We start from the raw sequence: 27205 nt of genomic DNA on the forward strand, positions 1-27205 counted from the left end.
GTTGGAGCTAAAGTAAAAAAATAAACACGCCGTTATCACTGCGCAGCATATTGGCGCACTGTCAAGAAATGTGTTGTGGACCATGGCGGCGCGAAACGGAGGGACACGCTAAAGACTGACGCCTTCATTTTTTTTTTTTTCCAGATTCATAGGCACGAATCGGGGCTGGGTGGGTTCATTATGCCAACGAGTTCGTTATGCTACTGTAATACAAATGGTTCTTGTCAGTTTTTTTGAGGCCATTCGATAATTTGAACATCAAAAAATTCGAACCTTTTTCCCGGTCCCGTAAAGTTCGAATTAACGAGCTTTTACTGTACACCCAAGGTGAAAACTGTGTCTAGACATTTTTTTTTTTGTAGTTTTGTAAAAAACACACTACCTGGAAAGCCCAAGAAATGATGCAACCTCAAAATTGAATCTGCAGAAGCAGGTCCACTTTTGCGCCTGAATTTCGTCTAAGCCGTGCAGAGTACAGCCATACAGCGTCAAGAATTGGCACAGAACTGCTGATCCCTTTCTCCACCACATCACAACTTGATATAATGTAATTTTTGCTATAGAAAAAACATTTTCGTAGTTCCTAGAAAGTCTGAAAAATTGGTTTCTAGTCACAAAGCCATGCCAGAGAATCATAGCAGGCAAAAGAGGCAGAGCAGGGGTTACCTTTTCAAGAAACTCCCCATAAAGATTGGCCTACAGTGGTGCAGGGAATGGGTAGGGGGTGAGGAAGAAAGTGTCTTAGTGCAAGCCCCAATACCAACACGCACTCCACTGTAAACCCAAAAAGAGGTAAAGAAAAGCACACGAGCATTGCTCCGGAGGGGCTCCGATACTTCTAACAAATGCCACAATGTGGTGAAATCATGGTGGCAGCAGTTATCCAACAGGGTTACCCATTATAGAGAAGGGTGCACAGGTTGCAGCCAACGTAAAAACCAAAGAAACAGCAGGGCAATGCAGTCGAAATTTGATGATCATCAGATTCCATTGTTTTTTCTTCCACTTTTTAATCATTTCCATGGCTACATTATTTAACATTTGATCAACACTGTGGGCTTTCCGCGGCTGTCTTTTGCGCAGCAGTCGCTCGCTCCCCTGTTGTTCTCCTCTTTCCCTTTCTCCCGCCTTAGGTGGCAAAAAGATGTCCAGACAACTTGTCACTGTCGTTCGGCCACAGCTCCGCCCTGGCGTCCCAGTGGCTGTTCTCATCCGCCTTTTGCGTGAGTTTTCTGCGCATGCGCGAAGTCGTAGCGGCGACCGATGGAAACACATTGGACGGCGTCGACGGCGTTTCTCGGCACCGCCAGTGCACGGGGGCTGGCGGCACCGGGCGGCACGGTGACCGTCACAGGCTTGGCAAAGCGATGCCAACCACATCTGCTGTGTACGGTTGCCACTCTCTAGACATGCAGAGGTGCAAGACGCGGTTTTTCAGGTCTCCTTCGAAGAGCCGCGACCAACAACGACGTGATGAAGCTTGAATTAGGGCCACCAAGCATCAAGATGTGAATGGCTGACCTTAGCAACCGACTGCGTACTGTCGACTGTGCGAAAAACACTTCGTTGCAGGTACGTATGCATCTAAAGGAAATGTGCATGATGAAAAGAATCTACCGGAGTTTGCACCAAGCCTGTAACCCACCAGTGATAGCCGCAATGAGCATTTGTTCGGCGCGTCTTTACTTTTTGTGCGACGAAGCCTGATGGTGATGTATTTTGTCGTTTGTTTTCTTTATGTGCGAAGGGGCCGGGTAGCGCAGATATCACAGGTGGCTGTGTGCGCTAGACCGTAATATTTAGCATGTTTTATCGCGACTGCCGCCCGACTAAAAAGAAAAACAAAATTGAACGTCTGCTGTGATGCACCGCCGTTCGCGAGCCGAGTGGTTGAGCTGGTCATGAGGCTCGCGAACGGCAGTGCATAAAACTGTATTTTTTTCTTGTTAGTCAGGTGGCAATCACGCTAAAACATGCTAAATATTACGGCCTAGCGCACACATCCGTCAATGATATCTATGCTACCTAGCCCTTTCGCACATAAAGAAAAGACAAAATACATCTCTTTGAGGCCCCGGCGCAACTAAAGCAAACACGCACCGAAGAAATCCTCATTGCAGCTATCACTGGTGCATTACAGGCTGGGTGCAAACTCCAGTAGGTACTTTTCATCATGCATATTTCCTTTAGATGCCTACATACCTGTAGTATCTGCCGCTCGGAGCATATGACTCACTTGACACACTTGCACGACGCACAGTATTTTTTTTTTACCTTAAAGGCTCGCCTTCGTGCACGCCAAAGCATTCGGATTTTGTTCCTTCGGTGTACGCAATCAGATGCACTGCGTTAGGGAGCTTGATAATCGTCGTCTTCGTACAACCGTTTGCAACGGCAAGGAAACTGCCCGGCACAAATGAGTCTCCTGGAGGGTTCATGCTTGTTCACTTGCAGAGTGGATCGCTCTAGACGTAGAACAGTGTTGGTTCCTGACCGAGATGCGCATCCGATATGTAGGAGATGCACATGTGTAACCAAATCGTTAATTCCACAGAAATCGCAGCGGAGGCAGAAAGGTAGTGGATCTTTTCACAACAGAATGACCATTCTCTGTGCACCGAGAATACTTTCACCACTGCAACCACATCCGTTCCGACTCCTGAGGGCAAAAACCAGCTAAAGCGCTGAATCATCCATTGCATCCATTGCCAGAAAAATGCCCTTTTCAGGGGGGGTGTGTATAAGCGCCTCTCTGCAGAGCTTTGTAGATGAAATCCTATAGCTGCACGCTTGAAGATGACGCGAGGAGGAAGCGACGCCCATTGCACCATGCCGGCGCCGCGGTGACTGCATTGTGCTCGTAACTCGACACCCCGCGCATATGCGCCGCTCGTCACAGGAGACGATTCCACCTAGCTCTGCAGCATCAACAAACCCTTTGCCCTTTGAGATCCCTCTCTCTCTCTGCCTCCGCGCTCTCCTGTCTACCAAGAACCTGCACGGTGAGAGCGTCTCATTCTGTCATGTGCACACGGGCCGCGCTACACGCTCTTACAATACGAAGATAGTATATGCGTGCGTTATGAGTGGATTGTGAAAACGCTGTAACATTCCCCCATACTGCGTGAACATGATATACTGCAATCACTGTCACTACTTTCTGCCCCGAGGTCAAAAAAGGGGGGAGCTTTCGCTTTATAACTGCGTTGGCATGGCCATTTCGTACGGCGCGCTTTCGAGTCTGCTACACTGCCGTCCAAGGTGTTTCTCGCCTGCTCCTGCATGATGGCGCCACATCCTCTTGCAAAAGGCGGATTGGCGTCTTTTGGCAGGAACACGACACCGCTTCGACGGCCGCGCTCATGCAGCTGTCCGAGCGGGGCTGAGAGAGAGACCACTCCGAGACATTGCAAGGTGCATACGCTACTGTTCTTGTCTGCCGGCTTTTGTCCGCACAGACCGGTGTGTACTCGAGTTCGCCCGCTCCGGGTCATACCTGAGAACGCAGCTAGAGCCTGTCGATCGTGATGCAATGATCCGCGACAGGCGTACCTTGCGGTGGTTGCCCACACTCTCTCAAAGGAGCCCTTTGGTCACCATGAGAGAGATCACAGCACGCCCTTGCATTCTTGCGGCACACAATCCTTATCACTTTGTGCGCGCAGGGGAGCCTTGCTTCTCACGCGCTCCCGGGACACGGTGACTGACTATGTGTATGTGTGCGTGTATATATATGTGTGTGTTTGTGCATGTGAGTGTGTGTGTAACCCTGGAGGATGACATTTCAATAAACGTCCCCTTCGGGAACTTGAGGCCTGTATCCCTGCAGCGAAGTGCTCTCCTTCCTGTAGAGGTTGAGTGCGTGCTGCGGTGTTTCAGTGTGTGCGTGGTGATGGCTGATTGGGGATTCAGCTCGCATGACGCTCGAAACTGCGGTGGTTGGTGGCTTATGCACATGTAGAAACCACAACTGGCACACAACGTGAAATGTCCTTGGCTCTGTCGTTGGACAGTACATTGGCCGAGCCGGTCGCCTTGACGATCAAGCTCATGCGCCATGCCTGCCGCCCCTTGTGCACACTTGACAAAGGCATTGAAACACATATGGTTCTTCGGACCAACCTGTGGTGCGACCGTTGACCATATGCCTCCACTGTTTCAGCTTTACACCATTGCAAAAGCAATGTGCGCGACGCTGCCGCTACCAGCAACTCCGCACAACAGCACCCGTACCCCGCTAGCAGTCATTTCTGTTCGGGGAATGGTGAGGCGTCGGCCGGGCTCCCTCTGGAAACTGCGTCGACAGCGCGCTCAGTTGGCCGATGTGGCTCCATGAACCTGCGAGCCGGCTGGCGCGCCATTCTCTCCTGGTACAGCATTTTCACTTTTCGGTGCAGTATCGAGAGGGGAAAATGAGGTAGCTGAAGCGCTATCCCGTACCCCACTCGCCCGCAGCGTCTTTACGCCGGCAAGTGAAGAGGGCAGCTAGCAGACGAGCCGCAGACCGGCACGGAGGGGACGCCCGCAACCAGGTTCTCCCATTCCGCTATCCAGGTAAGCAGTGCTTTGCAAAGCAGGCAAGGGTGAAAGCTCTTTGTGAGCACCTCTGAGATGCCGATGCCAGCGGAAGTTTTGCTGCAAACCTGTGGGCTGACGAAACCAGGCTCTCCTTTTGGATGACTAGGATCGTTTTCAGCCATGAAGAGCTATGACGGCCCAGCAAAATGACCCGTTTTGTCACGATGTAAGCAACTGTCTCTGGGAGACGAAGCGCCGTGACGCTACAGTCGACGACCAATTTTTTGGACTCTCAACAGACCGCAAAAATGTCCGATAAACCAAATGTGCACCAAAATAGCTCAATGTGTTGACCTTGAGGCAGAAAAAGTCATGAATGCTTTTCTGCACCACGCTCCGCTTCCGTGATAACAGGTCCGCCTGAATTTCGGCGAGAGTTGTAGTGTCGCCGTAAGCCGACGAAAGGGTTGCGACCGCTTGCATCAGCTCAGGTTGCGTCGGCTGCGCTGCTGCAGTTGAATCATTGTCGTCATCGCTCTCCGACTCCGCAAGCACTTGACGAATAATTTCGGCATCTGTGAGCCCAGCGCACAGTTCCAATTCGTGGTCTACGTCTGCGAACTCTGAAAACGAGACGGTCGATGGAATTTCGACGCCTGCAGCGCGAAGGTCGTTAACGAGCTGCTCACTGCCCGACAGCTGCTCGACGATGCTCTCCTTGTCCAAAGCCGCTGACTCGTCTTTCAGTACAAATCCCACGTGGCGGAAGCAATTGCGCAGTCTTGAGGCTGCCACTGACTTCCACGCATCGGCGAGCATACTAAGTGCTCCAAGCATATCGACAGAGTAGGTTTTCCCACTGTCGAGGCACACCACCACACGCGAGAGCAAGCGTGACCAATAGCTGACCTTGAGGTTTCGGATCACACCTTGGTCCATCGGCTGCAGGACACTTGTGTTCGGTTGCAAAAACTCGACGCGCACAGCCTTCAAGTTGTGAATGTGCCCGTGTGCAGCACAGTTGCCAACGAACAACTCGGCGGCCTTCCTGGTCAAACTTACGGTCCAGTTTTCAACTTTCAAAAAGCTGCTGCGTTATCCACGCCTTCTTGTTAGCCTCATACAAGACAGGCAGGGTCTTTACGCTTTTGAAGCACCTTGGGGCTTTTGATTTGCCGATGACGAGCATCGGCAGTTTTTCTGTCCTCGACATGTTGCTGCCGACCAAAACTGTAACCCGCTCCTCACTGTTTTCCACCATGGTAGGGGTCACCAGCAAAGGCAAGGGTCTTCTCCGGCATAAGCTTAAAGAAAAGTCCGGTCTCGTCGCGGTTGAACGTGTCGTTCGGCAAGTATTCTTGTAAGAGCAACTGCAGCTTCTCAGAGCGGTAGTCCGCGACAACACTCAAATCAGCAGCTGCATTTTCGCCGCACAGTTTTTTAAAACAGGTCGAAACGCTTCTTGAAACTTTGTAGCCAGCCGTCGCTCACCTTAAAACCTTCCATGTTCATTTGAAGCGCCATCGTCTCAGCTTTTTGTTTGAGGAGGCCACCGGAGATTGGAACCTTGCTGGCCGCTGTTGACTTGAGCCATACGATGAGGGCCTCCTCGAGCTTCGGGTAGGTGCCTTTGCTTACTTTCTTCTGATGACACCCAGTCGACTTCTCCACTGCTTCCAAAATCTTCTGCTTGTTCTTCATGTAGTCCGAGATAGTTTGTCTCGAAATCTGGAACTCTTTCGCAACGTCTGCCTGTGATCAGCCACCTTCTACGAGCTTCACAATAGCCGCTTTCTTCGCCATCGACATGATGAGGTACTTGCCTCGCTTCATGGGTGCCTTCGAGGCCGATGACAACATCGATGATTGCTTCTCCATTACGAACCCCTGGATCACAACACTGACTCCGCTGAGTGCCTTCTCGCTGCCGCTTTGCACGCAAAAAATAAAAAAAAAAAGCTCCTTATAAAATCCGCAGCAGCTTCAGAAATGAAGCCGATTCAATTAAACGCGAACCACAGTAGTGACCCCGGTAGCGACAGAACGCAGAACGATCACGGCTGGGCCTACTCGCTATGCTCGGCAACGCTTATGAAAGGCACAGCAAACACACAGAGGAACAAGCAGTCGAAGCAATCAAGCCAAAAAAAAAGAAAAGAAAAGAAAGCACTCCAGCAGCGATGTTCTGGAAGCGGAAGCTGCTAGGCGAATAATATAGCCTTGATCCAGCGTCAGCTTAGCAGAGGAGCGCACGCAAGGTTGGCACCGGTTTCGAGGCTACAGAAGGAAAAAGTAAACAAACAAGTAGGCGGCGACACCACTCAAAATGTGTGGCAGTTCACCCGGCTCACGCTTGAAATGTCCGAAAAATCGAATAGCCCTCCCTAGAGTGTGAAATTTTGAGCCGCGTAATACATTGACTTTATAAGACGTCCTCGGGCCAGGAAAAAGTCAGAATAATCAAGCGTGTCCGAAAAATTGTTCGTCGACCGTACTTGTACTGAGCGGGCGCAGGGGGGGCATGAACCAGCATGTGTCGCTGCGTGCCCCGGGGATTCATATTTGCTAGACCATGACGGGCTCTCGCTGAAATACATAGCCACGGATCCACCAACCATTTGAAGTGGCTATCCCTCCAACGTCCGAGCGGTGCTATGTTGAGTTTTTCTCGCGACAAATCATTGGCTGGTCATCTGAGTGGCTCTAACGTTTTAAGAAACTGAGTCAATCGGTGACAAGCCTGGCATGAAGTGCGACATTTTCCGCTGTTGCCGTTCCTGCCATGTCTGTCAAATGGGGAAGTTGAGGGGTGGCAAACCACCGGGCATGACGAAACCAACTGACAGTGTGTGTTCGTGGCAGATGGCCACCTGCGATTGCATGGGGCATTTCCCCAGTAACAAGCAGGGGCTCATTGGTGGAGATGGGGAAAGCCAGCCGTGCCTACATCGCAGACCTGAAGGCTTATGCGTAACGGTCTGACGAGCTTGCGCTGGTGCCCACTGTCACCACAGGCAAACGCCGAGGCTCACCCGATGCGGTGGAATGCAAGCGTGCCCCCTACCGGTACAAGGTGAGGCGACATTCACCTGTGTGATTGATGCCGGACGGCAGGCGTTTTCTGCAACCGAAGGTAGACCGCCTCAGCTGGTGAACTTTCTCATCAGATCCTACCCAGAGGCAAGGCTGGTCCCCCCCTTTTCTGGCTCCCTCAGTTCCGGCCTCCGTGTGTTATTTTATTTTTGTCTTTTGTTGTTTGTCTCTTCTAGCATCTTTCGCTTTCTTCTGTTTCTGTTCTTGCTTCCTGTCTTGTAAATATTGTAAAGTGAGTGTCTTCTTTTGTACAGCACGTCTCTCCTCTTTCTTCTTGAAATTGCGAGGGCTGCTTATTAGGCGGCCCTGCTGCGTGGCTGTTCCGGCGTGCATGGAGGGGAAGTTGGGCTCGTTTGGGGAGTGTGGACGATGACCCCTTTCATCCAAGGCCGCCGCAGCTGCGAAGGTGTCAATTCTTGTCACTTCGTGCACGCAGGGCAACCTTGCTCCTCGCGCGCTCCCTGGACACTGTGACTGAATATGTGTATGTGTGCGTGTGTATATACCGGGTGTCCCAGCTAACTTGAACCAAGGGTTACAAAATAATATATTTGGTCAGTGAAACCAGTTGCATACAATTGCCAGCCTCCTTGTGCACCACAGGCAATTTTTTGTTTAGCAATAACTTAATTAGCCAATTACATTACTTTTTCAAACTTACTAAATATTCAACTTAGACCAAAAATGTGAATTAGAAAGTTGTAGAGCACCTTCAGCAACCCTCATTCTATTATATGCGATAAAGAAATTCCCACATGTACCTTTTTTGCCAAGCTCAAAAGAAAGCCCGCGAAATACAAATAATACCACGTGACTAGCGCATTTGAGCGCTATGATTGTGATGCTCTTGGTCATGGTTTGAGCGAACGAAATCAGCTGCGGCTGTGACCCGATGGTCCCGTTGCAGCGGCAGGCTGAAATGTTGGCGATGGTTGGAGCGAGCTCGAGCTCACCCGTCGCCGAGATCGTAGCCTGCGCACCCCAGCAGCCTACGTCACGACAGGCGGATGGCGATTAAGTACCAGCAAATGTAGATGCGAGCGTGAATCTGAGTCGAGTCACATGCATAATGATGCTGATGGGAGAGAAGGTGATGCAAAGGCCTTCTTAGAATCTCGGTCGTGACGGCTCGCCGCGTTCGCTGCTACATGCACCATTACGTGCGCCGGCTGGCTGACGCAGGCGAAGAAACCATCACAAGCATATCAGCCTACCAATGCAACATGGCCGATGAGGCCCGGTCGCAGGTGATTTCGTTCACTCAAACCACGACTGAGGGCACCCCAATCGCTGCACGCAAATGTGCTAGTGACGTGATTTTATTTGTATTTTGCGGGCTTTCTTTTGAGCCTGGAAAAAAAGATACACCTGACGCCTTCTTTATCGCAGTTAATGGAATGGGGGTTTCTGAAGGTGCTCTCCAATTTTGCAATTAACATTTACGGTCTAAAGTCATAATTTAGTAAATTAGAAAAAGTAACATTTAGTTAATTAGGTAATTGCAAAACAAAAAAATGCCTGTGGTGCGTAAAGTGGCTGGCAGTTTCATGCAACTGATTTCCCTGGCCTACCTCACATTTTATTTTTTATCCCTTGGTTCTAGTTAGCTGGGACACCCGGTATATGTGTGTGTGTGCATGTGTATGCATGTGTGTGCCGCTGGAGGATGGCGTTTCAATAAATGTCTCCTTTGTGAACTTGGAGGATTGTCTCCTTGCAGCGAAGTGCTCTCCTCCCTGTGGAGGTTGAGTGCACCCGGTGACAGCTGACCGGGGCTTTGGCTTGCACTACGCTCGAACCCGTGGTGGTTGGTGGCCTATGACCACGTAGAAACCACAACTATGCTGCTTGCATTGGTCAGCTTGCTTCAATGTACAGCTGTTGCACCGCATCTTGTTTCATTCAGTTGCAAAAACAAGCATGCCTTTAGCATTGTTCTGCATCCAATCCTCCTATGCTTACAAGCATACTTTCAAAGTGAACTCTTTTCGCTTCAAACCCTGCATCAACCCTTTCGAAGCCTTACTCGCATCTCCGTAATGGCAGCACCACCTTCATAATTCGAGGCCCCTTACCACTACAGGCAAATCAACCAAGAGTTTCCTCATAGTCTTGGACTGAAGGCCACCATCATGAATTCTCTGGTTTGAAGACAGCCTGAATTCAACCACCATGCACTGTTAGTGTTGTTACTAACCAACCGTGGAACTGAGCAAGCAAAACACGCACCTCGTCGTACTTCTGCTCCAGCACCTTCTTTTCGCCCTCTTCGTCTTGCAGCTTCTCCTGCAGCTCCTTCAGCTTGGCCTGCATCTGAAAGGGAGCACAGGACAGCCGCTGACTCAAGGCAGCAAAGCACAATCCCATAGGCCCAACACATGCTGTCACCTTTTCAGTCTTGCACAAATTTAATGAGACCAGACTGTTACCTCAATTTCTGTGCCGCTGGGTTAGTAATGCTGGAATCCTGAATGCAGCCAATTACCAGACCCACTAGCAGGCCTCTCTCAAGTGCAACTGAGACCAACCTTTACAAATAAGAAAAATACCCTCCCACTTGAGAGCACAGTTTCCTCCCCTATAACTGCACACAGAGCCCAAACAGCCCAGTGTACCCAACACTTGAGGCTCAAGAGCAGTTCATAAGAGAGGAGCGAAAGAGTGCACCATAGCACCAAAGATGAGACACTGTTATGCTGCGCAGAAAGAAACTGACATAACCCACTCCACATGTGCAAGCATGCCACCAACTAGGCCACACCACCAGACCAGATCGCCACTCATTTCACTGGTGCGGGTACCCAGCAAGATGCCCCCAACAACATGCCACACGACGACGCAGAATCCTTCCGACCACAGACCAGCAAGACGCAGATACCTCCTTTAGTGAACATGGCCCAGCCACGCTTATTATTTCTAAGGGTTGAACTTTTCAGTTTAAACAGAAAAAAAAAAAAAAGTCTGCTTAAAGAGGTCATGCCATGGTCATCCAATATATTACAGTTTTGCAGTCTGGTATATACACTTATAACAAGACCGGTCTTCACAATATATTGGATATAACATGGGCAGCCGCTGCGCCATCAGGTTTGCCATGTTTTCTATGGAAAAATAAACCGCTTATTACAATAATGTCATATTGTGGTTCGTGGGGTTTAACGTCCCAAAGTGAATAAGGCTATGAGAGACGCGTAGTGGAGGACTCCGGAAATTTCAATCACCTGGGGTTCTTTAACGTGCACTGACATCGCACATATTATATTATTATATTATAATGTCATTATATATTATTGGTTATAACAATAAAATATGGTCACCAAAAGTCAACAAAAACGCAGAAATGCGGCGAATACAAAACTGCATGTGAACGTGGAGACACCGACAACGCTGATGCAATGACAAAAATAATAATGATAAAAAAAAAGGAAGTCGGGACAGAGCGCGTCGAGCCATTGCATTGGTCAGGTGTGCTGGGGAAGCTTCCATGCCACTGAGACGCAGGGGAGGACGGAGCACTTCCTTGTGCGGAGGAGGAAAGGCGCTGCTAGGCACGGCCGTTATGAGGGACAGCTTCCCCTCGCATTCTGACGGTGGAGCAGTCCATTCAGAGGGTGCGCTGCACTATCCTCCCCTATCTGCTTTCCCCTCGCTTGGCAGTTGCACGTTTTGTGGCAGGTGTGCAGCAGCGTTCATGCAAGCGTCTTTCTAGCGTGGTTCTCCCAGTGTGCCATCATGCTGGCTATGAATTTTTCATTAACAGCAATGGAGGATCCTCCTTCAAGAAGCGTGACACAACCGGGGCAGAAGACTAACCGAAGGGCAATACCGCTAGAAGTTAAGCCAAACATTGCATGTGAGCACAAGGATGGTGTAAAAGTGTGCAACTTGGTGCGAAGTACGGCCTGACGCAACCAACAGTATCGACAATCGTCCGCAGAGCACAAGATTGAGAACGAAAGCGATGCCAGTGCAATGGACGACGGTCAGAAAAGGGTTCAACCCAGGGCCTACAAAGAATAGGAACTTAGAAAAAGTGGTTCTTGAATACCTGTGCAGCGAACCTGCCGATTAGTGGCCCGATTTTAGTGGAGAAGGCAAAGCAATTTGCATACCTCCTGCGCAATACTTATTTCCAGACTGGTGGTGGTTGGATTCAACGGTTGCATACCTCCTGCGCAATACTTATTTCCAGACTGGTGGTGGTTGGATTCAACGGTTCAAGGAGAGACATGGAATCGTCTACAAGGCAGTCGTGGGCGAGGCAGGATCGCTCGACGTCGACACTAGACAGAAGTGGCTTAAGGAAACACTGCCCTGCACCCGAAAAGCATATGCAGATCAGGACTTGTACAATGGGAATGAGACTGGGTTGTTTTTCCAGATGCTAGTCAAAAATGCACGCTGTCAAAGGCGATTCCTGTAAGGGCAGCAAGCAAAGGAAATTGCACATATCATTTTCTTGTGTGCTAACATGGATGGCAGCGACAAGTGCCTCGCCGTTTTTATGGTGCTGCGAGGATCCCGGTTCACTACAGTCATAACGGGAAAGCATGGATGACTTTTCCGCAAGTGGCTGGTCGAGTTTGAAAGCATGGAAGACGCGCAAACTGTTCCGTATGTGGCTGGTCGAGTTTGATCAGCGAATGCAATTCGAAGGCAGGAAGGTGGCATTGGTGCTCGACAATTGCGCTGCGCACCAAACAGCCCAGAAGCTCCCGCATGTGGAAGTTTTTTTCCTCCCACTTAACACCACTGCAGGGTCTATGGATGCAGGCGTGATTGCTTGCTTCAAGGCACTGTATCGCAGGCTTGCACTGAATCTCGACATTTTTGTCAAAGAACTCCGACCGGCACCAGACTTGAGATCTCGCTCCTGATGGCAGTGCAGTTAATTTTTGGAACATGGGCAGAACAAAGCTCCTCCACCATTATGATCTGCTTCAGGAAGGCGGGCTTCGCTGGGGATGCCGACAACGCAGCAGGTTGTAAAGCTCCTGCCGACACAGCAATGGCCGAACTTTGGTTCACAGTGATCGGTAGCGATGGCGGTGCGTTGGGACTTGAGAATTTTTACATACCGTCGATACAGTTGCGACAGATGAAGAGCTAGCTGACAGACAAGGCTATCGTCGCAGCAATCACCGACGCGGATGACAGTGGCAGTAGCAACGACAATGAATTGGAACCTGTGCAGGTTGTGTCTCACCAGCAGGCTTTGAGAATGATCAACTCCCTGTGGAACTTTCGCCCGTATCCACAAACGTGCCTCGACTCGACGCTCCACCTCCACTCGGAGCGGAGAATACAGCCGCCACTCCACTCCAGGGCCGATTCGGATTCATGAACGACCCTCGGCGTTTCCTCCGACAAGTTCTCCTCGAAAATACCTCCTCCACTCGGAGCAGCGCAAGTGGCATATGGGGACGAGATTAAGATGAACTTTTGGCCCGAAAACTGCGTGCTGAACTGTGCAACATACTCAGTTTTTCATGTCAAGTCTTCTAAACAACTTTCGCAACCGACCTCGACGTTAACAGCATAGTGTAACTTGTTTTGTGGGCTGGATGAAAAGGGCGGCTGTAAAAAATGGCTGAAAATGTTTTCGCATCTGGCAACAGTCGTTGCTGGTGACGTAAGCTTCGAGAGATCTCGAAGATCTCGGGTGTGAGATCTACGCTAGGCCTTTGCCGCTTTGCCTTTTTTTTTATTGACAGGCTTGACCAATTTTTTTTTTTTTTACCAGGCTTTTTTTTATTGCCGGGCGTCAAAATACATTGCAGGAAAAAAAAAAGTACAAGCCGCGAACTCCTACGAGCATGGCTCTGGCCTGCTCAGAGGCGAGCTAAACATGCGTGCTGCTTCGCAGCGCATTGCAGCTCATGCACGCTGAATTCGACCCTCCAGAAGAAAATGCCGCGTGCGGTTTCCAAACAAGTACGGAGCCCTAATTGAAAACGTGCTTGAAAAGTCATGCTCTTCGTCGGCCGCGAATATCCCTCCGTAGGAGGAGCACACCAACACGCTCCCTCGACAGGCCGCGCCGGCCGCGCGTCCGCAGATGTACTACGTACCCTCGGGCGACGGGCAAGCCATTTATGTCCGCACAGTCCCACCGCGCCTCCGGTGCTCGCCAGCTTACTGGATACAACACGCTGTTCCCCACAAGTTCGGCGCCGTCTGCAAAAGCGCGCGGGGCGAGCCACGGAAAGTGCGCCGCCACAGCTCGACTCCGGCCGCGGGCGAGCTCACCATTTCACGCCCCAATCACGCCCCAACTCTGCACTCGGTGGGCTCCGAAAAGGTTATCCATTTATCCAGTGACGACTTGTGCCCACGCCACACACGCGCGATGTGACGATCAAACAACACAGACGTCGGTGGCTGATCACGGTTATCCATGTTCGGCGTGAGCGGCAGGGACGGCCGGAGGCTGGCCATGACCACATTCGTAAAACGATAGCGTGCCAGAAGTCTCGGGTCACAGCTGATGCTTTAGAGAAAGGTTCGGTGCATCCTTGTCGTATCTTCTTTTGTGAAACTTTTGGTATACTGGTAGAACGAATTCCACACAGCGAGCGAGCGATGCGATGTCGGCCATGTTTACAAGCGGAGTAGCGATCGAGGAGCAGCCAAGGTAGCGTCGTCGCAGACTCGAGATTCTTGAGAAAACTCAAGTTTTCTCCGCCACTGGAGGAGCGATTCGAATGGAGACTGCTTTGTCAAACGAAAAACAGGCCTCGAGGGCCGCTTGGAGTAGAAGTTCGAGTGAAGGCGTGTTTGTGAATACGGCGGTTTGTTTTTGCTAAGAACCTTCCACTGCACTGTGTTCAGAAGTTGGATGCTATGCAGAAAGATGATGGCTAGATTGCTGTGAAATGGACAACGCTTACATATTACGGGTTTCTTCCCGCTAGGAAATAATAAGTGCAAGCTACCTTGTTCTCATTAAATGTGCAGTTTATATATATACTTTAATTTGCTTAACCCGGTTATAACAATTATTGGTTATACAGTCAAACCTGGATATATCGAACTCGAAAGAGATCGCAAAATAGTTTGATATATTGATAATTCGATATACAAAAATCGGCTTGTGACGGCACTTATGATGCGAAAAAACGATACCATATTTGTCGCGTAATCAACCCACTCGCATAATGAACCCACCATCCACCTTTGCACCTGAGAATTTAAAAAAAAAAAAAAAACCGTCAAGGCCACCTTGTTTACATGCAAGATATTGAGCGATCTTAGCGACGAGCGGCAGCGACAGAACGAAAAATTTCAAACTTGTTGGAACTGCGTCCCTCTCGCCGCTCGAGCCACCGCAGCAGCTCAAAACAAGGTTTCTGTGTAGCCGCGGCAGAAATCGAGAGCGTTTCCGCTTGCATGTCGATGGCGCGCGTCACTCCGTTTCGGTCGTCTCATCTGCAGCTCATTCCTAGGCAGCATGCCAAGATGCTGCACAGCGATTACGTCATGGCGTGTTTATCTTTTGATAGCTCCTGTGGTGGCGGGGAGAAAACTTGCAGAGTGCCCATGATGGCTTGATTGCACAAGCCTGGTTCGATTTATCACGCCGCGCTTGGGGCGGGCGTCATGGTCGCAGCAGCTGACCACGTGATTCATACTTGCAAGAATAAACGACTCCTCCCTCCCCCCCAAAACCCCCAAAAAGAAAAAAAAAGCAACCTTCCGCTTCTTAACGTCCGCAGCCGCTATATCTTATGCTACGCCGCGCGTATAGCACAAAAATAATGGACTGAAAAAAAAAATAGACAAATAGGGAGAGAGAGATCAGCAGCTTCTTAATGTCCGCAGGCGCCATAGCCACACCAGCCGCCGCGAGCGGAGGGTTCGCAACACACGCTGGAGAAAGCGTCAGACGTCTGTCTGAAAACGGGCCGAGCTGGCATGGCGCATGCATAGCGCGTGTTGAAGGAGAGAGCTAGCTCGTCAAAAGAATGGGCACACCCACGCACATGGCTTGCAAACGTCATGTGCTAGTGCGCGGGAAACGATAACTGCAGATGCGCGCACCTTTGGATAATGGGCGCGGCGCTTCCCAGACCAGCCGTCGTCGAACTGCCCTTCTCATTCCTTCCGCGCGTGGCTTGAAACATCCCGCGGGAAACGGCCAAGGGTAATGCAATCGTCTTTGGGGAAGGCACACTTTCCAGTGCGTGTTGCGGAGTTTGATATATCGAACGACCAGTGAAATTGAGTTCGATATATGATGCGGCTTTCCTGTAATTTTACATGGGATTTTCAAGGGAATATTCCATAAGTTCGCTATAGCCAAAATTCGATATATCCGGGTTCAATATAACCGGGTTCGACTGTAACCGATATTTCCATGGCACTTCAATATTGTTATAAATGGGTTTGCCTGTATAAAGGGGTTCTACTATATGCACCATGTTATGCAGCTATGAGTGCTAAATTGTCCCCGTCCGATATTTCGGACGCCCAATTTTACAGACATGCCTGAAAATCCAGACCTTGCCATGACACTGCCACGCACTCCATAGAGTCATGCATAACACCAACCAAAATTTCGGACGTTTGAAATCCTTCTCGTTCGATTTTTCGGACCTATTCGTTCGATTCGCGACTCGAGAGCTATCGAAAACGCAAACAACGCCGGTTGCCATTTTGCTTTTCTGCAACCTCGAACCCACGTGCCACAACGTTTGCTGATCACGCCCGGTATAGCCTCGACAGCAGGCACCGCTTGCTGCACTGTCCCACCAGCTCTGCCGTGTTGCCGTTGTGCGCAGTCGTCAGTAGCATGTGTGGTGTGTTGTGCTGTACGATGTCCCTACTACAACCCATGGACCAAGGCATTATCCGGACACTCAAGCACCTCTATCGATCATGCGTGCTCAGTCGCATGGTGTTATGCGTGGACAGTGGCAAAACCTAGTGTCGACTTGTCTGCAATGCTTTCCGATGCATGGAAGGCGGTGACCGAGGAGACACTGCGAAATTGCTTCCGTCACGCGGATTTCGCGATCAGAGATGAAGTGCCATCGTCATTCGATGACAGCGCCAGTGAATCCCACAGCCGTCTTCATGTGCTGACCTCATCGAGCACTTGCGCGCTGCAGGAGCCGTCCCCATGGAAGTGACGCTGGAGCAGTTTGCTAACACACTGACAGCGAGCTCTGCGCTGCACTCACCGACGACGAAATTGCTTGCCATGTGCTGGAAGGTGATGACTCGGGCTCCGACACTGAGGAGCCAGAGGCTGTGCTGCCAACTAGCAGTGAACTAACCCGAGCTCTGATGGTGCTTTTGGCTGTGTGCAGCGAGAACGTCACCCTTGTTGAAGTGCAAGCCAACTTACTTGTACGGCAACGCAGTGCCCCGCAGTGGCATACTGACCACTTTTTCAAGCCGCTCACTAAATGAAGCGACTTTTTTTGAGTGAATTCGTTTTTTCGGACTGCCCAATTTTCCGGACGCTATCTCGGCCCCTTGAGGGTGTGAAAAATCTGTCGGCGACCGTATAATAGCATATCTTCCTTTACCTGTTTTGGTTTCAACAGCCAAACAATGTCTGCAATGTAGATGTGAAGTTTATGTCACGTCAGGGATGAAAACAACTGCTATCTACCATATTTACTCGCATAATGCTAAAAAATTTCCCCCTCATATTTATCACCCCCCCCCCCCCTTCACATCCATATTCCGTGAAGAAAGTGCGAGCATTATGCGAGTAAATACGGTAATTGCTGCTCCTTCACTCACTGGAGTTTCTCCTCTTGGGGCAGGCTGGCTTCGCAGTGAAACCGAGAAGTGAATATCAACCTGCACATGACCTAACTCTGACATCATAGCCACTGCTTAGGCAAGGGAAGAAATTTGATCATAAATTATTTGACGGTCATAGAAAAAAAGTCACATAGTCTATAGTAGCCTTTTACACATCATTACAAAGAATGAAACACGAACCCCAGAAATCTGGTGTCGGATGGAGCTTTGGCATGGCTAGACAGTGCCTGTTAGATTAAAAAACACGTCCGATATTTCTCTGTAGCAAAAACAGGATAACCTTAGTTTGTGTCTAATAGTTCCATCATTTCCACTGGCTTCTTTAAATGCAGATATCTAACAGCGCATGCGTCTGTTGTTCATGTGTTTCGTCTCCCCTAGCGCTGTTTTACTCGATTCTTAAGCATGTACCAACCAGCCCGTATTTGCCCTCTTCTGGATATCTTCATCACCCCTTCATGTATGACTACTAGTGCTGTCAAAAAAAGCTACTGTCAGAAACTTGACTGTACATGAGTGTTACGTTATACCAATGTAAAAAACGAAAGAAAAAAAAAGAAAGACATTACCTCGGTTATGCAAAACAACTTGCTAAAAAAAAAAAAAAAAGAAAGATGTTCTGAAATGAACATAGCAAAAAATACTGTAAAGTGCAACCCCTAGTTGCATGCCAACGTAAAAAAATGAAAGATGGACCAGACCAGATTGTTAATGGACAGTTTAACAGAGTGCCAATTGGTATGATTTGTGGGGAGTCCCCTTTAACCCATTCCTTTGCCTTACACAGTAACGGAGGCAGTGCACAATCAACATGCACAATTGATGGTTGTTTGTGCACGTTGTCTCGCCCCTTTCAATATGGCACATACACTTTCAACATCTGCACCCACTTTTCATTGCCTTCCCTCTGTGTCCAGTGGTTTCCTTTAGGTTATACTGACAGTGCTTGCCAGGTTACTTTCGCCTGCAAAAAATGTTACACACTGTCTCTGTGAGAGCCCAAATTGAGCCAAAATAAAGAAAAGGCAACAATTGGCAGCAGCTGCTACCAGTGACACCACTGCCAATTCGGTGCCTCTGCCTAGATGTTTGTCTGGCAAGCACAGCGAGGAAATGTCTTTTCCCGTCCTGCATGTGTTGTGGTGAATGCAGTGCGGTGGCCCCCATCCGTGTGATGACCAGCAGGCACCCTCTGTGCTGGAAAGCCCAACCATGGTGGCACAGCAGAGGCTGCTACTACCTCGTTCACTATGCTGGGCAACGTCCGCTCAATGCAGGAGAAGGCAAACCGCATGCCACATACCTCCGACGTCGTCTGCACAGAGAGAGAGAGAGAGAGAAGAAGCCACCCGTCAATATGCAGCTCAGCAAGCCAGCCAACATGTGGCACACACTCGCCAAAGAGAGTTCCGACACTTTGCAGGGCACCACAGCTGGGGCCATCTCTGCCAAATTTCGTTATTCTAGAATAGGTATGAAGGGCATTATGACCATGCTTGCTCAGAAAAATTATCATTCAGCAAAAAAAATTCAGCTGTCGAATTATTTGCTTAGTTTTGCTATATGTTAAAGAAATGCTACCATATAAATAATGGCACTGATTTTTTCATTACCCCCATTCTTTAAGGTTTTTCAGGAAGAAAATACATTGAACATCCAGCTGTCACAAAATTTTCCACCAGAAAGCCCGCCATGATAATATTACCAAGTATTGATGGATGGAGAAAACTGCACTCTAAGATTGACCCCACTATAATTATCCAGTGCTCAAGAAACCCTCCCAGCAGCAGTGGCTTTAGGTTTTCTTCTGGTCACCTTTGAGCTCTGAAATGCCTACAGCACAAAATATATCAAGATGGTCTTGCAAGAGTGGTGTTCCCTTGGTCAAGTGCTGCAGCTGTGTACACAGTCATTCTCGTGGCTTCACCTACCTAAAGCGTGGCCCGCATGGACCGTTTTTTGCACGTGAAAACGCGTCGCACGCCCGACGCCTGCGGCGGGGTCGACGATTTTACTCCCGCATGGTCAGCAGCCGAGCGGCGTTTTTTTTTGCTGCCCAGTTGCGCGACGCACGCGCCCCCGTGCGTCGAGGTCGCGCACATCATGTTTTCCCTGTCGCCGCGAGCTTCAAGTTGTGGTTTTCTCTCTTTCTTGTGGGTCAGGTGTGTCAAGAAAACAGGCACAGGCATCACTTCCAACAGCTATGGATCTAAATACAGAAGCCATAGCACAAGGGAGGTATCTGAGGGCAAGGCTAGCAGCTCATAAACCTCGGAGCTCAGCGTAGACACTCGTGGCCCCAGCGGCCAGCCCACCTTCACCCAACTCTTCCTCCTGCAACAAACTTGTGCGACTGAGACTTCAAAATGCCACAGAACTGACCCATCGACAATGCGTCGAGGACGCGATGCACTGTTCTCCGGAAGGGAAAACAGGGCACAATATCACACACCAACGAAACTGCTCGTCGCTTGGGCTAGCTAACCTTTAAAAAAAAAAAAAAAAAAAAAGGAAATGCACGATGCCCGATGCCCGGACCTTGCTGTCGTCGTCTAGTGCGCGGAACGAATCCGAAAGACAACATTGCTGCTCGGCCGTTTCGGCCGAGAAACCCCAAACCCTCGGTGCCGTCGGAGCGCCAAACCCCCGTCTTTCTGCTCTCGCGAGGTTGCTCGCGAGAGTCTTTCTCGGCCGCGTGGGCGCGGCTCCGACCGGAATCATGTGACAGCTGCTCCGGCTCTCATTGGTCCTCTGCCGCTGTCCACTTCCGGTGTCGGCGTGTCGTCGGCGTTTTTATCTGTTCAGCCAGATCCCGACGATTTGGCAAAATCGTCCTCTCCGGCGGCAAAAAAACGCTCCGCTGCCGTCGACGCCGGCGAATTGCCCGGAAAAACGCTCCATGCGGGTCACGCTTAAGGGGAGATGCGGGTCGAAAAACGCGGGTTTTTTCAAAAATGACTGATTTTTTGTTTTTACTTGTTTTGTCAAGTTTAGTATCTCTACTTTCATGAAAATAAAAATCAAAGCCGAGTTTAAACAGGAAATGGGCTGAAGTTACGTTTAAAGAGCGCACGGTGGCGGTTAAATGACCGAAAGTATGCTATCTTCGAGCGTCCCGCGGTCGGCATAGCTCAGTTGATCGCCGTTGCAGATCACGGGGGGAGATCAGCCAAGCCGCATTCTCCCAATCACCACAGTTGCCCTGCGTCTAAAACGCAAGCAATAAAAAAAAAGCATGCCTAAAAGCATGCCTACATCGCGTTTTTCGAGCGCTGCGACTGGTTTTTAAATCACGTGGTACGAATCAAGCCTCGCCATTGGCCGCCGCGCGCGCGCATGTGGCGAAGCCCACTTGCTGGCTCCATGCTACGTCGAGGTGCGTTTCCGAGTGACGATCGTTCGGCAACTTTATCTTCGTCATGGATGAAGCACAATTGAACCAGCGCAGTCACAGAGGAGTGAAATACCGTTCTGTTCACAAATATAGAGGACGTTGGCGAAAATCGAAAGAGAAGGCTCGACCAGTGACAACTCGACCTGTGGCAGTTAGGCCTAGTGGAACCGACGCCGATCCCTCCAGCGTTTCAGATGCCTCCGAGGAATTTGAAGCGGCGTTAGATTGTGTGAGTGCCTCGGAAAAAAAGATTGGGCATTTCTAAGGTGAGGAAATAGCCTGCGATGAGGCGTCATCTGTAGTTACTGACTTGGCAGTGGTGAACGTTCTTGTGGGCGGCGCGATTTGCCCAAGCCAGCGTTCAGGACTTACAGTATTCGGGAACCGGCCGCAATGCGCAGACGCTTCGTTTCTTGAACTACTCTGTGAGAACTCTGCCTGCCCGCAATGCGTGCTTTCCACAACATACTGATTGCGGCGAGTTATGGCGTGCAGGAATGCGAGCAGAGATTGACAGCGGGAGCTCGGATGAAAGCTTCGCCATCAACGTCAAAGCTGCTGTGGCGGCCTGTTTTATAGGAATTGGATATGAGCAGCTAGTGCGATTTTCCTCAATTACTGGACTCCACAAGCCAATGCATCATAGCTTGGCACATCCAGAGAAATAACAATGCAGAAACAAATGTCCTTGAAGCTGACTGCGGAAGCGAACGCAAATCGCCGCACACTGAAGAAAAAATGCGCATGTCGGAGTCCACTCGCAAGGGTCATGAGGGAGCGCCTTATGCTGCAGGAAGTTTCTAGTGCCAGTGGCTGCTTTATGGACAATTTTCTTCTTTTGTTCCAAAGTTTGGTCGGAATTGAAGCTCTCTTTTTGAAATAAACATGCAATTTTAACTTCAAATGCATTTTTCTCAAAATGCAACTTTGGGCAATTTTCAGTGTTTGCCCTTCATGTTTTTGGTACTTCTGATGCTCATATCTGAATGAAATCTTGCACACATTTTCTCTGAGGTATGAGGAGTGCCATTATCTCTTTCAAGAATAAATACTGATCAAATGTTTACAAAAAAAATATAATTACCACATGGTGGTGTCTTGACAATGTAGACTTGCCAGGTTCAAATTTTTTATGTCATTAGCATACTTAATATGTACTTCATTATTAGTTTTTGGCACTCTACAGTTTATATGGATCAAAATGAGCCATCAACTGTGTGTGTTTATGGAAGTTTAGTATGGCAAAGAAGGGGGGCAAAAGAGTGTATATTTTACACACTGTCACTGAACAGAGCAAAAACTATGCAACTTACAATAAACCTAATTGCAGATTTGAAATCAGCATAAAAAACTGAAACGTGTTCAGTGTGTAGAACACATCCTTTTGAGCATTAACGCAAAGTACAACTCCTTGGAACAAAGCCAGCGATTTATTATTAATTTTTAAAAACTGTGTTTTTTGAAATTCGCAGGCACAGGGAATGTCGCTTGGCGGTGTCGCATGGAACTATTTCCTAATCCCGTGACGTCACGGGTCGGTTGACTGGCAAGGCTTGCTAGAAGCTGCCATTCGCTGCGGTCACTGCAACCATGACGTCACGAACACACTTCCGGTAGCTGCGAAAGTCGTCTGCTCGTGCGCTGCTCGAACACTGTGCGGGCTATTACAGCTCGCCGCCCTTATCGGTTAGGTGGCCATTGCCCATTAATTGCAACAACCGAAGCGACGCAGGGATCGGCAGAACGAAGCTGCATTTACAAATATCTTATTTATATAACGTGGTTTTAGGAGTATCAGAGTGTCGTCCGACGAGGCGTCAACAGCACGGTCAAGCACCGCACGATGGCAGCACCTCCTTGACCGCCGTAAACACGCCGCTGTGGCCCCTCCTCCCGCATACCGTTCGCGAACCACACGGCGGATCGTTAGCACCGATGTCCGAAATAAAGCGTGCTAAAATTTGTTGGCGTCTGGAATACTGAGCCGAATATCAAGTATGAAGCCCTCGTGAGGATCGCTGACCAGCAGCAAATTGCTGGTAAGAGCGATAGCCGTGATACAAGCTAGTTTCTGCTCAAGCCAGCTGCCGCTGGTGCATTTCGGCTGATCCGATCTGCTCGTACTAGCTCTGCGATTAATGCGTCGGCAGAGTTAATCCTATAATTATTTTACTATGGCAGGATAGGAATCACTATAAGGCGGTTTCATAAGTAGACGATTTACGACAGCGTTGATCATGTTCCAAAGCGTCGACCGCCACGGCTTCGAAGCGAAACATTAGGCCTAGCGACGACTAGGGACAGTCACGCACGGCGCCGGCATTCGCCGCGCTCGCACGTTCCACCCCCGCGGTAATTGTGTAACGTACCTCAGCCTGCTCGCGGCATCCCGTGCTGCAAGCGTTGCAAACTCGTGTACTTTCATAGCTAAGGCCGCGTATTTTTTGGCGTTCTGCTCAGCAACAAGCCGTTGAAACGATACTGTAGGCACGACAAGGCTTCAGTACGCAGTCGCTGCGCTGTCGGCCGTAATCGAAGACGTCGGGCGGCACCATAATCTATACATCGATCTTTAAACATGATACAGTGGGCAAATGAATAACTTTGTGAAGCAGACCCGCTCGTACGTATCGCGCACTCGGGCGCCGACGAGTAGCTTCCGTCAACAGACGCCGTCATAACCTCGGTTAACGACGCAAACCGAGGTCGTCAAGCTCGGTTTGCGGTAACCGCGGTTAGTGGTGCAACCATGGTTTGGTCCGCCGTGTAACATAGGATAACCACGGGTTCGCGGTTACACTAACCGTCGCTGCGCGAACTGGCGAACTCCCTAGGCGTGTGCAAGCGAGGACGGGTTGGCGGAGTACGCCCAGTACGCCAGCGAGCGAGCGAGCGGCAACCGGAAGTTCGTCGAAGTGACGTATGTCTGGGCGGAGCTTTGAACTTGCTTGTATTCTTTGTTTTTTATGGCTCCCTTCGGCGTACGAGTTGAGAGGGAAAATTGGAAGGGTCATTTTTAATCGCCGATATCTCTGGTGTTGCAGAAGCTAGATCGAAAATTTTTGCGGGAGAATGATGGGTGGTTCAATAACTATCAGTGTTATGGCGTTGTTTACCCTTCTTGGTGACCCCTTTCTGGGGACCTTTAAGGCTTGATGTGGCTCCCAACAAGAAACCAGAATAGCAAGGCAACTGGAATCAAACATGGCCTGACAAAGTGAGCCCGCTTGCATCTCAAGTTTCTGTTGTGTAGCCAATCCATTTTTGTTCTTCAATTTTCAGCAACTTGGGCGAGTGGGGCCCCTCATGAAGTTAAGAAATTCTGCCACAAATGCAGCGTTCAAGACAACACACAGCGCCCCATCCTTTGTGGGACAAGGAAAACTTTTCTTTGCATGCACTTCTACCCTGCTCGCTTCTTCCCCTGGACACATGGCTACATCATACAATCTGGCATGACATCCGATCCAATACCACAAAAAGGGAAGCAATAAAGTCTGAAATTAGATTATCTGGACCATTTTTTAGATGCGACAGCACAAGCCCACATATAAAGCCCTGCTGTAACCAAGGGTCCTGATATCCCATATAGAGAGAGCTCCTGCCGCCATCCAGTCACATGTCAGTTACCACCTGCCAGATACCACGCTGTTGCCAGCTCAGACCTTGTGGGGTCCTCAAAATGTGCCCTCCCCAGCAGCAGGGTTCACAAACAGATCCTGCATCATCTGTTGCCAAAGCCAGCGAGCAAGTATAGGAGTGAACAGTGCCAGGAATGCTCAACAGATATTTTATGCAAAATGTGCATAAAAAAAGAAAACATGTCTCCTTTTCTCCCTGTCAGTTTTATGCCTGCTTGAACATTCTGCACTCACGTAGCCTCCCTTTTTCCAAACTGCTGCTCAGAAAGAAGGTCTTGAAATTAACATATTAACAGAAATTAACAGAATCTCTCCCCCACCAGAAAAGACAAGCACAGTAGAGTTGAATCTACATTAAGCCTCTCATGTGAATTGGTTTGCTTCATTCAAGCAGCAGCCTACCTCTGGGTTTAACATTAACACCGACATTCTACAGCTTCTTGGCAGCACCTCATTATTGCCCAAGTTAAACCTCAATGTAACAAAATTCACTGGAACGAAATCCTCAATGTAACATAGTATTTTGGTTTTCAGTGTCCATAGAACAGCATGTATTTTAAGCCACAGTATAACGAAGCAAACTTTACTGCACTTTCAATACAGCAAAACTCTGTTGCTGCTTCAAAATGAACCAGCAGCAAAATTGTGCTGCGAGCGGTTGAGCGCGTATCGAAGCACGTGCGTGAAGGTTTGTTGCCTGGAAGACTGATAAGGAGTGAGTGCCAACAGAGCCATCTGGGGCAGTAGAGGTAAGATTCCTGAACGCAGGAAAGCACTAGGCAGCACAAGCATCCAGGAAGAGTGGAGACATTCCTGGCACAATGTTGCTTGCCCAAACTGGGCACCAAATGCAGTGCAGAGCTTGTACTCAAAGGGACCTGTGCTGTGATTATCGCGTTTACCCATAAAGCTCGGTTAGAACAACGAAGGGTGCCCTCCATTCGGTCACTGTGCGTGCACGCGAGCAAAGATGAGCATGTTCTCGCTTGTGGCGCAAAGCTACCATCAATCTGAAATGGGTTGATCAGGTGTAATGAAGGAACGAAATGTGGAACAAATGAAGGAAGCCATCAATTTGCCAAAGAACATTACAAAGTGCTTGTCTTGTGATTGACAGCCATGCTATTCTGACGCGAGAATTCTTGGTAAAAGAGAACTGATTGAAGCATTCTACAGTAAAAGCTCGTTAGTTCGAATTACACGGGACCACTAAGCCAGTTTCAAATTACCCAAAATTCAAATGAATGAAAATGAGCAAAAATGAACGCGCTTGAAATGCGGAAGGTACGAAAAACATTTGCCAAAAAAATCAGTTATTACCTTCTGCCTCCTTTCTTTCAGGGCAACAGTCGCCACTCTATCTTCCAGGATGCGAATGCAATGCAGGGAGTCTTCTTCCCCTCTTCAAAATTGAAGAAAAGGCATGCAACATTCAGCACTTCCACTGCTGCCGCCACGGACGGCCGCACGAGCGCCTCTTCCTCTTCGTCTTCCACATCTTCTGGGACAGACCACTCACCAACAACTGCAGCAATAATGCCCTCATCAGATAGGGCACCGCACACTGCTGCATCGCAGCCGACTTCAACGTAGTCATCAAAACTGAAGCGCAGCACGCATCGCCGCAGGCAGGGGTTCCTGACTCTTGTCGTCGCCACTTTCCTCCATTCCAGCAACAAAGCCACAGTGGTGGAAGCAGTTCGACATCTTAGACGGCGTTACCTGCTCCCATGCACGTACCAACATGTGCATTGCTGAGAGCAATGTGATGATGTGAGAAATGTGATGCTGTGGCTTCTTTGGTTGCTGCGCACAAAATCATGCTTTCGAGCATATGGCGCCTGTAGAAACACAATGTTTCTAATGACGCCCTGATCCATTAGCTGCAGGGTTGGCGGGCAGAAACACCAATCTGGTAGCTTTCCGCTCGGCGTTGACCTTGTGCGCCGAGCACTACGATGAGCAAAACACTTTGGTTGCTTAGCTCCATCTTCCAGTCAAATTTCAGCAGCCACTTCTTGAACAACTCGCCCGTCATCCATGCCTTGCTGGTGGCGGTGTATTCGGTTGACAGTGTTCGGATGTTTTTGGAACACCGGGGCTTATGCGACTTCCCAATCACAAAAAGTGGAACATTCTCCGTCCCGGTCATATTCGCAGCGACCAAAACGATAATCCGATCTTTGCTGCACTTACTTCTGTCCGGTTGAAGCTTGCAGAACAAAGCTGTTTCATCAGCATTAAATATGTCCTCTGCCGAGAAACTGTCCATTACCGCCGCAGGGAACCGCATCGCCACGTCACGCAAGTCTCTGCATCTACTTCTTTTGCTTCATCAAACAGCACCCGGAAGACAAGATATGTCTGCCTCTAAAGCGGTGGAACCATCCTTTGGAGGCAACAAAATCTTGCATATTCATGCGCAGGGCGAAATCACTGCCTTTACCAAGATGATTGGGTCACCACTCGGGGGTATATTATTGCTTCTCATTTCCTTCACCCATGTGATGACGGCGGTCTCAACCTCGGGGTACTTTGCTGATTGTAGCCTTTTTCTGTTGCTGGATAAATCTGATTCGTATGCATCCTCGATGGCCTTTCTATTGCGTACATCGAAACCGTGCTTGGCGGAATACCATGCTTTTTCCCGATTTGCACTTTGCTGATCTTTCCTTGGTCCATTTAATGCAAAATATCCACTTTCTCCTGCACCGTTTTCGCGCAGTATTTTCCGCACGAACGCATCTCACGGACACAAGCTCAAGGCAAGCGGCGTGCAAAA

The 27205-nt window shown here is 49.4% G+C and overlaps 1 protein-coding gene across 9 annotated transcripts in view; it reads right to left on the minus strand.

Annotated features, from left to right (window-relative positions):
- The window catches only part of LOC146177921 (uncharacterized), a 228246-nt gene that overhangs the window by 45326 nt on the left and 155715 nt on the right, over positions 1-27205 (minus strand). For 4 of the 9 annotated variants that reach the window (XM_084580654.1, XM_084580661.1, XM_084580655.1 and 1 more), the window contains exons 15-17: positions 18629-18703; positions 9841-9924; positions 667-696 (exon numbers count right to left, since the gene is read on the minus strand). In XM_084580654.1, the coding sequence (XP_084436780.1) occupies positions 667-696; positions 9841-9924; positions 18629-18703 (189 nt within the window). The remainder of the gene's footprint in view (positions 1-666; positions 697-9840; positions 9925-18628; positions 18704-27205) is intronic. The other 5 variants (XM_084580657.1, XM_084580658.1, XM_084580659.1 and 2 more) reach the window with 5 other exon arrangements.

Source organism: Amblyomma maculatum, chromosome 10 (assembly GCF_055883805.1).
Source record: "Amblyomma maculatum isolate TAMU_Amacu chromosome 10, ASM5588380v1, whole genome shotgun sequence".
Taxonomy (NCBI): domain Eukaryota; kingdom Metazoa; phylum Arthropoda; class Arachnida; order Ixodida; family Ixodidae; genus Amblyomma; species Amblyomma maculatum.